General features: G+C 55.7%; 1 protein-coding gene across 1 annotated transcript; it reads left to right on the plus strand.

The window, feature by feature from the left end:
* The first annotated feature begins 5,274 nt into the window (after nt 1–5,274).
* LOC135282332 (caltrin-like protein 2) lies at nt 5,275–6,399 on the plus strand. Its single transcript, XM_064391978.1, has 3 exons — nt 5,275–5,349; nt 5,814–5,975; nt 6,131–6,399. Exons 1-3 carry the CDS (start codon nt 5,286–5,288, stop codon nt 6,133–6,135), a joined length of 231 nt encoding a protein of 76 aa, XP_064248048.1. The 5' UTR covers nt 5,275–5,285; the 3' UTR covers nt 6,136–6,399.
* Nucleotides 6,400–14,490: the final 8,091 nt, after the last annotated feature.

The raw sequence follows: 14,490 nt of genomic DNA on the forward strand, positions 1-14,490 counted from the left end.
TATGACATGTCCCTTTCCTTTCAGCTGGGCTGCAGGGTGACTGATGTACCTCTGTGTCAGAGTGGAGTCTCTGGCTTTTGCAGCAGCTCCTGTCCCCAGCATCCAGAAATCCTTTGGGGAAATCTTTGTTCTGTGGCACCCCAGGGTGCCCATGGGCAGGGCTTGCTTTGGAGCCCGTGCCAGCAGGAGCACAGGGAGCTGAGCTGGGCACGGAACCACAGCCTGGGCAAGGTGCCCACGGAGCTATTCTGGAGTGGATGCTGAGGGACACCCAGGATCTGCTCCTGTGGATCCCTGCAGACTCACCAAGAGCCCCCCCCGACAGCAGGACTCTGCTCGGGGCAGGCTCCACTCTCTTGATTTCATCCCTCAGCACAAGAGTGCCTTTAGTTCCTTTCAGGGGATAGCACAAAATTCCCCTCTGCTCCCCATGGAGCTGCAGCCCCCCAGGACCCAGCCCTGCCTCCAGCTCTGGGGTCCTGAGCACGGGAAGGACCTGGAGCTGTTGGAGGGAGTGCAGAGGAGGTCAGGGGGTGCTGCAAGGGCTGGAGCCCCTCTGCTGTGAGGAAAGGCTGGAGGAGCTGGGGATGCTCAGCCTGGAGAAGAGAGGCCATGGAGGGGCCTCCCTGCAGCCAGGAAGGACTTGAAGGGTCCCTTAGGAAAGATGGGGACAGAGTGTTCAACAGGGTCTGTGGTGGCAGGAGACGGGAGGATGACTTTCAGCTGCAGGAGGGTGATTTGTGTTAAAATGAAGGTGTTTTTTTTCACTGAGGATGGTGAGGCACACACCCAGGCTGTGCCAGAAGCTGTGGATGCTCCACCCAGGGGAACATCTGTGGCCAGGGGGAGAGGACTCTCTCTGGCCTGGTGGGAGGTAGCTCAGGTTGGAATAAGATGATCTTCAGGGTCCATTCCAGGGCAAACCAATCAGGGTGGTCACCATCACACACAGCAAAGTGGGTGTTACTGCGCTCAACAGGAAATGCTTTTCAGAACCAAACCTTTGCAGACAGCAGACTGCTGGACTGCAGCAAACAACCATTGGTTGACTCCCCATCTGCACAAGCCTGCACCCTGCTCTGAAAGTATCTCTGTCACCAAGTCCTGGACACTGTCAGGGACTGAATGGTCAGTCCTGAACGGTTCCTGCTGCCTGCATCTTGCCACCCGTGCCTGCAGGATGCCCACTTCTGTCCCAATGAAGGTACAGTGCCATTCCATGGAGGTGGACACCCCCAAACTGCCTGGGTGGGCTGGAGCTCTGTGGGCTTGGTGTGGGACAGGGACCCTGCTCTGAGGTTTTGCTCCCCATGCAGGCTGTCACTGACACTGAGGAGGAGATGGAAATCGATGTGAAGGTTGATAGAGGAGAGAGTATGGCTGTAGAGGTTGAAGAGAATGGAGATGAAGAAATGGAGGTGGATGTGGAAGAGGAAGTGGAGGAAGACATGGAAGTGGATGTGGAGATAGAGGAAGACATGGAAGTGGATGTGGAGGAGGAGATGGTGGAGGAGATGGAAGTGGAAGTGGAGGATTCTGTTGAAGACATGGAAGTGGATGAGAAAGGTGAGGAGGAGGACCTTGGGGTGGTCTTGGGATGAGGATGGAGCCCAGCAGCAGCACAGGCAGGTGCTGGCCGTGCCCTGCCCACAGGCAGGCTGGGTCCCTGCTGCCAGGCTGGGGCTGGGCTGGGTGGCCCCGCTCAGGGACACGGTGCCCAGGGCTCCCTGGGTTCTGGTGGCACAAGCAGCAGCCCAGGCTGCCCTGTGCTTGCTTTGGGCCACGCTTTGGGTGCCACTGGCAGGGGCCCTGCCCTCAGCCCCAGCCAGGCTCCGTGCTGGCAGCAGAGCCCTGCTGTGCCAGCGTGTGCCAGCCTGGGGGCACAGGGAACAGCCCTCTGTGCCCGACTGGAGTGACCTTGGCACTTGCTTTTCTTCCAGGACCCCTGGAGATGCCGGGCAGGGATGCCATCCTTCTGGATATGTATAGAGTGTTCTTCAGTAGTCTTCTGTATATATGTTTCAGAGAGTGCTGTTGTCTTTTGTAAATATGTTTCCATATATAATTGTTACATAGGTTCTTATGTAAATATGTTTTATAGTTTGTTTTCTTTATAGGAATTATTACAATGTAAATTCATAAGCTAGATGTGTCTCTTGTGTCTCTTACTAAACTATTTTTTTTTTTAAACCTGCTCTCTGGCGGTTTGAGTGGTGTCTCGTGTCAGATTTCCTCTGAAGTATACGAACCTTGTGGTTTCCTCCTCCAGATTGCCCAGTTTCAGGGAACGTGTCACCCCAGGTGTTTGGGTAAGCTAGTATGGGGGTACCTGTGCACAGAGCAGGTCCCACTTAGAGGTCTGTACACACTTTGTGTGTGTAAAGGCAGCTCCCACAGGGCCCTTTCCCGTGGGATTCCATCTGGGGGCAGGGCCGAGCCTGTGTGGTCCTGCAGAGCCTCATCAGTGACACTTCACTAGGTGGCACTAGACACCAGCGCTGCGAGCGTGAGGCCGGGCTGCGGGCACCCCGAGCCGGCCCAGGACTGAGGGGAGCTCCGGCAGGGATGGATGGATGGATGGATGATGGATGGATGGGGGATGGATGATGGATGGATGATGGATGGGGGATGGATGATGGATGGAGGGATGGATGGATGATGGATGGATGACGGATGGATGGATGATGGATGGATGATGGATGGATGGATGGATGGATGGATGGATGATGGATGGATGGATGGATGGATGATGGATGGATGATGGATGGATGGATGGATGGATGGATGATGGATGGATGGATGGATGGATGGATGATGGATGGATGGATGGATGGATGGATGGATGGATGGATGGATGGATGATGGATGGATGGGGGATGGATGATGGATGGATGGATGATGGATGGATGGAGGGATGGATGGATGGATGGATGGATGGATGGATGGATGGATGGATGGATGGATGGATGATGGATGGATGGGGGATGGATGATGGATGGATGGATGATGGATGGATGGAGGGATGGATGGATGGATGATGGATGGATGGATGGATGGATGGATGGATGGAGGGATGGATGGATGGATGGATGGATGGATGGATGGATGGATGGAGTTCATCATCAGGCTGAAAGGTCTGCATCACCTGGTGGGGCACAAGCTGTTCCTGGGGGGCTTATCCCCCTGGGTAAGGTTGGGGGATGAGGGTCTACTGGTCTCCCTCCTATCCCTTCCCAGGGAATACAGACTGCAGAGCCTTGCTCTGGCTGGGAGGATGCAGCATCTGCCACAACACCCTCAAGCATTGCACAAGTGGGGCCTTGCAGCTTCGGGAGGAGGGACACTTTATGGAGAAGAGCGTGAGCCATGTGAGATGGGAACTGCTCTGGGGAGTGCTGGGGCAGTGGGTGCTGCGCAGGTAACAGAATGCAACACGAGGACTGCAGGCAGTCCTGTGCCCAAAAACGCTGGGTCCTGGTTATTTCATGTGAGTTTGTAACAAAAATAATTCACACTTTCCCCCCTGCTGTGAATAAAGCACTCTAGAATGTTCTTCAAGTGAATTTGTTTCCCTCCCTCATCCCTTCCATCTTCTCTGCAGCTTAATCCACGCCTTGGTCCTTGATATTTTCTCCTCCCTTGGAGGCATAGGGCCAAACACCACCTTAGCCAGATTTTGGCACCAGCTGGGAGCACAGCAATGCCCTCTCCAGCCCCAGCAGCAGCTGAATGGCAATGGATTGCTTAGAAATTATTCCAGTGCTTGTATTCCTCATTAGAAGTGCTACACTGCTGGTGCACAGGCCAGAAAATCTTTCTGATTTGGCTATATCATCTGCACGTTATTTAATAAATGACTTCACAAAGAGGTAAATGCAACCACAGAGTCAACAGGGAAATGAGACAATAATTAACAGATACCAGGTTAGTTGGGGCCAAGTTAACAGGGCCTGTTATGACTTGAGAATGGAAGTCTGAGCAGGAAAGGGCACAGTGAGACACCCACCATGCCCTGGATGGAAAGTGGCAGATCCAGGGGCTGAATCAGTGCAGTTCTGGGGGGCTCAGGGGCTGCACAGAGCAGTAGAGGTGACACTGGGCTTTTGTACAGAGCAGTAGAGGTGACACTGGGCTTTTGCTGCTCTTTGCCCCTGCCTGGTTGTGAGATCAGGGGTTGCCCTTGGCAGGACTGGGGAGGTTGGCTCTGGGAGCCTTTCCCTACCCAGGCATTCCCAGAGCATGTTTCCAGGACAGCTTGGGCTCCTGCCAGCCACAGAAGTCCCACAGAAATTTTTCAGGAACCCCTTACACAAGCTGAGTGGAACATTGACCAATTGGTGGGAAGTGGAGTAACTTCCCATTGCCCAAGGGCACCTAAAGAAAACAGATTTACCTGGAGGCCAGGCCAGGGTTACAATTTCCTTAGGAGGGAGGAATGGGTGGTGGGACCTTTGCCATCCAAACAAGGAATATAGCCCCTCATCCCTACAGCCATCAAGAGCTGGGCTCAGTCAAGCTGTCCTTGTGCTGCATCATGGCTGATGACAGGTCTGTGGGCAGTGGGTTATCCTACCCCAGAGGGATCAGCCGCTTTCTTCCAGCACCAGCCTGCTTCCTACATGGCAGAAGCCACCAGAGAAGATACTGGGGCTCAGGTGGGCCCCCACAGAGCTTGAGAAAGACTCACCTTGGGCTAAGCCAAAGCTGTTTTCCCTACACCAACTCCCAGTGAGACAGGAGTAAGGAGGATTTGGGGCTGGGGCAAGGTACCCCTGGGAAGAAAAAAAACAAAAACAACCAAACTTGAAGAAGGATCGTTCCTGGGAAGGCACAGGCAGCCTCGTGCTGATTTGGATCATGCTGTTGGGTTTGGTTTGCAGGATCATGTGCAAGCAAAGTGCAGAGGGAAACCCAGATCTGCAGAGGAGAACACAGGCACCACAAGGGTTACTCCTGAAAAAGGATACCTGGAGAAGATACCTGCCAGGAGAAAGCAGCTCCACTGCCTGCCAGGGTGGACAATGCCCTGGCATAATCCATTTGGCTTGTCCCTCAGCCCCAGGTGTGGCTGCAGGGGTCAGTTGTGCAACGCAAAAGCTGCTTTTTGAGCAACCAAACAATCACATCGGAACCTTGCGCAAAAGGCTTTTCTGGAAACGCAACGCAATGGGCAGAGGAAAGAGGCACAAACACTGCCCAGCCCCGCTCCCCACCCCGTCCTCCCCAAGGGTTTAAATGTGGGTGTCCCCCACCCCTCACACTCGCACTCCTCGGGACACGGCAGCATGAAGGCGGTGGCCGCCCTGCTCCTGGTGGGGATGCTCGTCCTCTGGGCAGAGCTGCCCACAGGTAGGAGATGCCCAGGGAGAAGGCACGGGGAGGAAAAGCTCAGGGGCTGCGAAGGAGAAAACTTTACATGAATAATGGGGGAAGGGAAGGGAAGGGAAGGGAAGGGAAGGGAAGGGAAGGGAAGGGAAGGGAAGGGAAGGGAAGGGAAGGGAAGGGAAGGGAAGGGAAGGGAAGGGAAGGGAAGGGAAGGGAAGGGAAGGGAAGGGAAGGGAAGGGAAGGGAAGGGAAGGGAAGGGAAGGGAAGGGAAGGGAAGGGAAGGGAAGGGAAGGGAAGGGAAGGGAAGGGAAGGCAAGGCAAGGCAAGGCAAGGCAAGGCAAGGCAAGGCAAGGCAAGGCAAGGCAAGGCAAGGCAAGGCAAGGCAAGGCAAGGCAAGGCAAGGCAAGGCAAGGCAAGGCAAGGCAAGAGGGCTGTTTGTCCTGCCCATGCCCTCGCTGCCTGGAGCCAGCCAGCCCCTCTCCCGCAGGCAGCGCCTGGTCCTGCCCGCCCGTGCGCTTCACCTGCGCTCTGCACAACCCTCCGAACCAGTGCTTCGTGGACCGGCACTGCCCCCGCGGCAAGAAGTGCTGCCGCTCCTTCTGCGGGAGGAAATGCCTCTCCAGGCCGCCCGCCATCCCCGTCTCCTACGGTAGGAGCTCAGCCCGCTGCTCACGGCGGCGGAGCGCGGCTGCTGCTCCGGGCTGGGCCCGCTGCCAGAGCCCCGCCGGGCTCGGGGCTCACTGGGCACAAACTGCGCTGGCCCGAACACCACACACAACCTGTTTCTTTCTCTCCCTTTCCCAGTGTGAGCTCCAGGCTTCCAGGATAGGCTGAGGCTCATCTCAGCACTGCCATGCCAGCTCAGCTCCAGGAGGATCACTCTGTGGCAGCGGCTGCACTCTGCTCTGTGCCATCCCCTTCCCTTCTCCCTCGGCTCCCTCGCTGCTCTTTTAGCAAATAAAAGAGGATTTTCCCAAGGGTGTTTGTGATGTGTGACTCCTTTCCTCACCTCCTCTCTCCATCCTGCACACAGTCCCACTGCTGCGTTCACCCCAGAATTCCTGCTGGGGCAAGAGGATGAAAGCAGCCTGGCCTCACCCCTGCAGTGTGGGTAGGGGCTGGCTTGGGGGACAAAATCCATCCAGAGGCACACAGCCTCCAGAGGGAGAGAGCAGTGGGAAGGGACTGGAAGAAAACGTGCCCGGCTGCTTTAGGAAGGCTGCAAGGGGCCCTGGAGAGCAGCGTGTCCTCCAGGCCCTCCCAGCTGGACAGGGCTGTGGAAGGGACTGGCCCTGCCTGCCCAGGCACACACCGAAGGCAGAGCCTCCCTGGGAATGCCCTACTTGGGGCTCATCAGGAGAGCAGAGGAGGGGGTTACACACACCCAAACCCCAAGTGGTGCTCAGCCCCTCACTCAGCCTGAACTGGTGGGGAAAATTCAGCTGAAGGATCTGGGAAAGCCTCAAGCCAGGGCAACAAAACCTCAGCTCCAAGGGCTTACTCTGATTTTTGTACAAAACTTCAGGAAGTGCCAAGGAACACCAGCAGAAGAGAGCGTGCACAGCCTGAGGGTCCTGCTGGCCCCTGTGCCGTGGCAGAAGCAGGCACTGCCAGCACCCACTGCAGGGCAGAGCATCGCCCAGCCTAATGCCCAACGGGGCCCTGCCAGCCCTGCCCAGCCCTGCTGCTGCCAGGCTTGCTGAGAGTGCCCCAGACCCGACTGGGGGAGGAGGTTGTGTGCCTGCACACCCCGAGGGAACTGACGGGAGCTGGGCCAATGACCCCCAGGGCCAGGCACGGGCAAAGCAATCTGCGACAGCACCGGCTGGCCAGATTTTACACCACGCACAAACACAGCCGGGTGAAGGCTCTGGCTGTGGCATTGACACCTTGCATGTTCCATTGGAGATACTGGAAGATTTCTGGCTGAAACTGGGGAGAGCATCTGCTGGAGAGAGTCCTTCTATGTGCATGTTTATGTAGCTGACCGCTTCTCTGTGGAGCATCTGGAAGAAAGCAAAGCTCAGAAATTCCTGTGTGAGGAGGACGAAGTCCTATGGTGAGAAAAAAAACAACTCTTTGCTTAGCCTGGCCACGGGAGGGAGGGGGGAACCAGGCTGGAAGGCTGAGAACGCCCGGCGGTTAGGCATGGACACGTAATGCACCAGGAGTTCATCAGCCAAACTCAGTGTGAGAACAGACACTGCTTCTGCCCGGCACAGGTCCTTGTAGCGGAAATTCCCAGGCAGCAGTCCAGACCTCTGCTCAGGGAGAACTGTGCCACACAAGCTGGGAGAGGCTGAGCCCAGCACTTCCGCAGCCACCCCCGCATCCCGCACGGGCTGGGGCAGCCGGGGCAGAGCAGCCCGACTGCAGCTCCCGGGGCCATCAGCCACAGCTCCCAGCCCTCCTCCTCCTCCATCAGCACCAGCTATTATCAGCTATTAAGCAGGCATTTCCATACAGCTGGCTAATTTGATAATGCTGCAATTATCTTGGTTTGTTAACAAGATTAAATTGCTAATTGGTTTGATTAAGCACAGAGCTGCAGGCGTGGGGTGCCTCTCAGCTGGCCCTGCATAACCTTATGGATGCCGTGCCCAGGGCAGCAGCTCCTCTGCAGGCACGAGGAAATGGCAGGAAGGGCTCATCCTCCCCAAACCTGCTGCCTGAGGCCTCCAGATCTCCCTGTGAGAGGTGCCTCTACCTGCTCTGAGACAGCTTTGCTCATGTCACCACTGTCACCCAGCTGCTGGCCCAGAAAGGCAGCAGGAGGTGCTTTGGGCCAGAGGATGCTCTGGGGACATCAAGTCTGTCTCAGTCCTGCTGCTTTCTGTTCTGGAGCCCTGCAAGTCAGAAATCCCAGAGGCAATGCACCAACTGTGCCTCCACCTGCAGCTGTGTCAACAAATCCTCTGCCTGTCTCTTCCCAGGCACAGGTCCCTGCCTCCTGGGCACAGATTTCCAGCTATCACCAGCTCTGCCGGGGAGCCTGGGCAGCTTCCAGCACTGGATTAGGCTCACCTCTACCCCCTCCATGGAGCAGCACCCACCTGGGAGGAGCTGGGCAGTGCACCAGAACACACACAGGTCAGGATCACTGGTTGTGACAAGCTCCTGGCAGTGTGCATTGGCTGAAATCCTTTGATTCAGCCCTCTGGGGAGGGAGGGAATTTTCCTCTTTGTCCTAGGTAGGTGCCAGCAAGACAAGAGGAAAAGCAGTGAGTGCTGTGCCAGAGATTCTTCCCACATCAGCTGTTTGCCCAAGGCCAGAGCAGCCTGGAGAGGAAGGTGTTCATTTTCTCTGCCTGGGGTCTCAGGACTCACTACTTCTCCTGGGACAGGCCCAGCAGGTCTGGTGCTGGGAATGTGGACAAAGGCTGCACTGAAGGGCCCAGCTTGGAGTGAGAATCATCCATCATGGCATGTCACAGCAGCAGCAGCACTGCAGGGCAGGCTGCAGGTCTGCTCACTCCATCTTCCCTCAAAGCAAAGGTTTTCAGGCCAGTCACTTTTGGACAGCTCCCAAAGGAAACATCCAACCCTCCCCAACATCCCAGGGCATGGAATCCAGAGTGTCTCCCCAGGGATCCACCAGCACCACAGAGCATCCTTGCTCCACGCAAAGTCCCTTGTTCCACTCTGAAATGAACACAGGACAGAGGGTGGACAAGTCAAGTTTCACCCACAGCACTGCAGAACATCTTTAATATTTCCTTGGAGCCTCCCCCTGCACTTGTCATGGTCTGGCTCAGAAGTCTGGGTGGCTGGGGTCTGAATACAGAACAGTTTGGTGCTCACTGGTGATGTGAGACCTTTTCAAGAGATGATTCAAACCGGCCTAATAAGAATTACTACAGCTTTGACAGCCTTTGAAAGGGGAGGGTTATTTAGCTAGCCTGGCCTAGGAGTGGGAATCTGTAGTCCCAGCAGGATCTCAGCAATCACATTAGTTCCAGAGGAGAAAATACCCTGGGCAGAGCAGATCCACTCAGCAGCAGCTCTGCCCATGGTCAGGAGCTGTGCACAGCCTTCATCATTCCTGCTGAGGGACAGCAAAGTTCCAGGAGGGAAAAGGAGTCAATAGCATCCTGCTCCCCACCATAAAATAAATAGATACACACGTCTGCAGAAAAACAAACTATCCTCACAGCTAAGGGTCAACAAATATACAAATTCACTCTGTGCTTTTGTCTGTGGGATGGTTTGTACAAACTCAGCTCCTCACCTGGACCTAGGCCCTCTCCAGTGGCAGGGAGAGAGGGGTCTGGGCCAGAGCTGTCTCTCACCAGCTGATGCCCTCCAGCGTTTTCTTTCTGAAGGCACAGGGCTGCTTTGTCTTACATGGCCAGGGTACACCAGTAACCTTTCCCAGTGCCCTCCCACCCTGGCCAGCGAGCAGCAGCACAGGACAGCAGCTCCCACCGTGCTGGGAGGGCAGAGGGGAATCCTGGAACTGTGTAGTGGAGGGAGGCAGTGTCTGCTGCCAGGGCACGTTTGAGAGCAGGGGTGGCAGCTGTCCCTTCTGCCTGGCTCTGGCACATCAGCCCAGCTGTGCCCAGCCTGCAGGGTGGGGAGCCCCAGAGGGGCGGGGGCTGGCAGGGGATGGAGCCAGGGCTGAGGGATGCCAGAGCAGCCCGGTGTGATTTCTCTCCTGCCCAAAGTGCTGCCAAAGCTCACAAGCTGCCTGTGACAAAGGCCTTCAGTCTGGCAGGGAGCAGCTCGGCCTGCCCCAGCCAAGAGGCAGCAGAGCTGTGCTGAGCTGCTTGGCTCCATCGCCGCTCCATCCCACCAGGAATCCTCAGCAGGCTGCTCTTTGCTGCAGCTGCACGAGGCTGTGCATGCCCAGGAAGCCTTTCAGATGCTGGCAGGACTTCCCTGAGCCGGGGAGCCAAAAGGAAGGGAGAAAAGCTGAGGCACTGACAGCATCCTGTAGCTGAGGGAGATCCCTACATGCCAGAAATCCTTTTCCCCATGCAGAAAGAGAGGAAAGGAGACATCTCCTTCCTCTGCAGCAAGCCACACTGCATGAAGACACATGTGAGAGCTCAGAGGAGGCTGGCAGTGGCACAGGCAGGGCAGCTGGGCCTACTTGTGTCCCATGGCAGGCAGGGCAGCTGGGCTCCATCATCCCTGCCCTCTCTGTAGCCCCATCTCTCAGCAGGGCACTCCCTCCACAGCCCCTCAGAGAGGCTGATGTCTGTGCTCAGCCAAGCAGCTGGGATGTTCCACAAATAACAGCTCTGGCAAAGGCTGGTGAGGCACTCTGAGACAGGAAGCAGTTTGCAGGGAGGAAAGCAGCTCCCATAGATGCCAGCCCTGCACCAGCCCCTGCTCACGCATCAGACTGCAGCACAGATCTCTCCTTGTGGCCCACACACGGTCAGAAACTCACCATCACTCCCAAACCCACCAGCACAGGAGCAAAGGCACCTGCACCCCCTCCCAAACAGGGCTGGACCCCTGCAGAGAGCCCTTCCCAGCTGAAACCAGTGCCTCCCTACAGCCAAGTGTTCAGGAAGAAGAGGGAGGGTGTTTATGCTGTATGGCAGCCCAACGAGCTTCTCTCTCTCCCCAGCTCCAGCCACAGAGGGGAATCCATTTCCCAGCTCCTTCAGGTCCCACCAGCAGCTCTGCACGGGGGAATTCCTGTCTCTTCAGGCCTGCCTGTGCCAAGGCACACACAGATGCTCCTTTCCCTGACATTATCTAGGTTAATAACATGCAATGTGATGGCAAGACGCAGGGAACCGCAACGCGATGTCAATATTTAGCTTTTACACATTTGGCTAATTAGGAAGCAACCTGTGATTCCCTGAGAAGGAGGCAGGGCTGCTTCAGCCCCTCCCTCTCTCCCTCCCCATCTGAACATTCCCTGTTCAGCCGGGATCAACGTCAGCTCCCTATTTCTGGAGTTCGCTGGTCGCAAACGGTCTGTCCCAAAATGCTGTTCCAGGCAGTGTCTGTCAGAAATCATTATACTAAATAAGGCTTCATGAATGATTCATGAGGCTGGATTTCACATTAATCAGGGAGAGATGGGCAGAAGCAGCAGAGCATCCAGACCGCCCTGTCGTGTTCCTGCACAGCCGGGCCAACGGGAAGCTTTGGACCTCCGAGGCACAGATCAGAGACGTGGTGCCAATCAGAGGAGCAGCCTGGTCCCAGCATGATCAGAGCCCGACCCAGCAGACACTGAAAGAGGCAGCAGACTGCTGCCCAAATGCCCAAATACCTTTCTGCTTCAGGAGCTCCTGTGACTGGATCGTGCTAATGAGCCCCAGGGCTGCTGCTCCCAGCATCCCGAGATGCACAACTGCTTTCTGCAAGAGCTGGGGAATCCTGTACTGACTCCCTGGCTCTGTGCATGATGGCCTTTAAAAATAGAAAAATGCTTTCCTGAAATGTCATCAGGAGGCTCTTTCCAGGGCTCAGTCAAAAGGGGCTTCTGCCTGGATGCCATGCTGCATCCCAGCAAACCAACAGGCATCTTCTTGGGACACAAATGCTACTTCCACTGCTCCAAGAGTTTGGAAAGAAGGTAGATGTGTTCTCTCTTGGTGCCTGAATCTGCCCAAAGAAGCTAGCCCTGAACTCTGTCAGGATCAATGAAAGAATGAGGGGTGCTCTCAACATTGCAGCTGGTGGAAGAAGGTAATGAAATGTGGAATCCTATGTACATATTGCAGGAGTGTCTGTGTCTCCCCCAGCCATCCAGACTCAGCCAGAAAGCTCTCATCCACCTGCATCCTGCCTCCTTGGTTTCTCCTCTGCTGCTTGCTGAAATATTCCTGCTAAAAACCCCTCAAAACTACAAAAATCTAGTGCCAAGCAGCCAGGATCCTGTACAGCAGGGAAAAATCCATAGCCAGCATAGCAAAGCTGGGCTGTGACATGGAGACAGCAGTGATTCTCCATGCAGCAGCAGGGAATATCTATCAGGAGACTCAGGAGCTGTCAGACACCCTGCTCCCCCCTGCCGTGGCTCTGCAGCCTTCCCAGGGCTGGCAGTGAGTCACCAGCCCTGATCCACAGAACCATGGCATGGCTGATCCACTGCCGAGGGTCCCTGGGGGGCTCAGGGGGTCTCCTGCCAGTCTGGCCCCCCAGAGGCACCCTGCAGCCCCGGGTGTCACCTCACCCCAGTGCTCCAGCATCTCCAGCCCCACATCCTCCTCCTTGCACTGAGGGTCCCGCCCATGCTGGGGTGATGTCTAAAGGAGGGAGAGGCAGAGGTGGGATGGAGGGAACCAGCAAGCCCCTGGCATCCTTCAGAGCCTCAAGACCTGAAGACACTCTGGCAGCAGAGCTCTCAAACCCCCAGCACTGCCTGAATCTTCTGCAGAGAGCCCAAAAGACAACATCCTTGCAGGGACAGGAGAGCACACCCTTCCCTGCACCCAGTCACCCCCAGCTGTAGTTGTCCCTGTGTGTTCATCCCTGTCAGTGCAGAGGCAGCTGGAGGCAGAGCTGGAATGGCAGCAGGGACCCAGAGCCTCAAACCACCAGGGCACTTCCACCTGCAAAACTACCATAGTGAGAACTCACCAGCAGTTTATAGTTTTGAGTCTCAGCTGTGTCGTCACAGCTGGGCAGAGACTGAAGGGCTCCAAACCCAGTGGCCACTCTCTGTCTCAGCTCTGGAGGAGAGGCAGAGCCTCAGGGCAGGTTTGCTGCCCCTGCTTCCACCAGTGCAAAGCCCTCACCTGGGTTTGCTGTGCGATGAAATTATCCACAGAATCAGATAAATCTCAGAGAAATCACCCTTTAATTGACCCCCTTATTGCATGAAAAGACTGATTTCCAGTTTGCCTAAATGCTAAATTACAAGGCATTTCCATGTGCAGTGCAGCACAGGGGCAGGTGGGGACCCCCCTGCTCCACCCAGCCTGGCCTTGCTGGCAGGACCAGAGGCCACTCTGGCTCCCTCCATGGCCTTGGCCGTGCACAGCTATCAAAAGCAAAATGCAGGGCAAGTGTCCTCACTGCACAAGCCTGCAGACAGTCAAAGCTGGGCTGAATTCTTGGTTACTTGCACCATTTGACCTGCACTGTTGTAAGATTTAATTGCAGTTAAAGTTGTGCTTCCATCCTCACCTGTCTCTCTCCTGGCAGAGAACCCAGGAAGTGAGCCCATGCTGCCTGTGCAAGCATGGCTGTGATCACTGGGTTTTGTGGTTTTTCTGTACTGGTGAATGAAGTGTGACCAGACTGACCCTGACACCACAGATGGGTGTCAGGGAACAGAGCAAGTCCTGCCTTTAACCTCTCCTCTGACACCCTGCAGCCCTTCTGCCAGCATCCCTACCTCTGGCAGCTCTAGCCCTGCTGGGAATGGTCTGGAGAGGGAAACCTTGGCCTGAGATGCTCCAGGTTAATGATGAGCCTGGGAATAGCCTTTGTTTTTGATGAATTCAGTTTTGGTAGCGTGTCCTGGGTGTTGGAGGATGGTGAGACAACCTGGAGCAGAGATGCAGCACATGGAGACTGCAGGTTGCTGTAAGATGGAGGCAATCCATATGCTCAAGGCGTGTGGGAACTCACCAGATAGGAAATCAGTGCTCTGAAATGCCTGACCTTACACTGCAGCACCTCCCTGCTCCCTCACCAGAGGCTCTCCATCTCTATAAAAAACAGCCACTGCATTGGTACAACTCTCCAGGTTTTCTCAAGTTTCCTGTTAGAGTTTCAGAGTCCAAACGCAAGTCAAGGTCTCCAGCAAGTTCAGTGAATGTCCATTAATCTTTCCTGGCTCAGGCACCCCGTCAGCTCAGTAAAACCCAAGCCCAGAAGAGTTCCAGGCTGTCAGAGGGATGGGCTATTGCAGGCCATACTGAGAGCCTGTCCCAGGCCTGCTGCAGATAGATTCCAACAAATCACCTTTCTGCAGGGGGCTGGATATGCAGTTGTATCCAAGGGCTCCAGAGACTCAATGAAGCTGGTTAATTAATTTCTAGCAGGGAGCAGGCTGATATCCACCTGTCAGCAGCATCTATAGACATCCTGTGGCTATGGGAGGAGGATGGGAGTTGTAGGGATGGAATCCCATGGATTTTGTGTCCCCACTTTTCTCGCCTGCTCAGATGATGCTGCCATCACAGCTCGCTTTCTCTCCTGCCCCCCCATGAACTGGCTCCAGGGAGAGGCATGGAAACTGGGACAGT

Source organism: Passer domesticus, chromosome 16 (assembly GCF_036417665.1).
Source record: "Passer domesticus isolate bPasDom1 chromosome 16, bPasDom1.hap1, whole genome shotgun sequence".
Classification (NCBI taxonomy): domain Eukaryota; kingdom Metazoa; phylum Chordata; class Aves; order Passeriformes; family Passeridae; genus Passer; species Passer domesticus.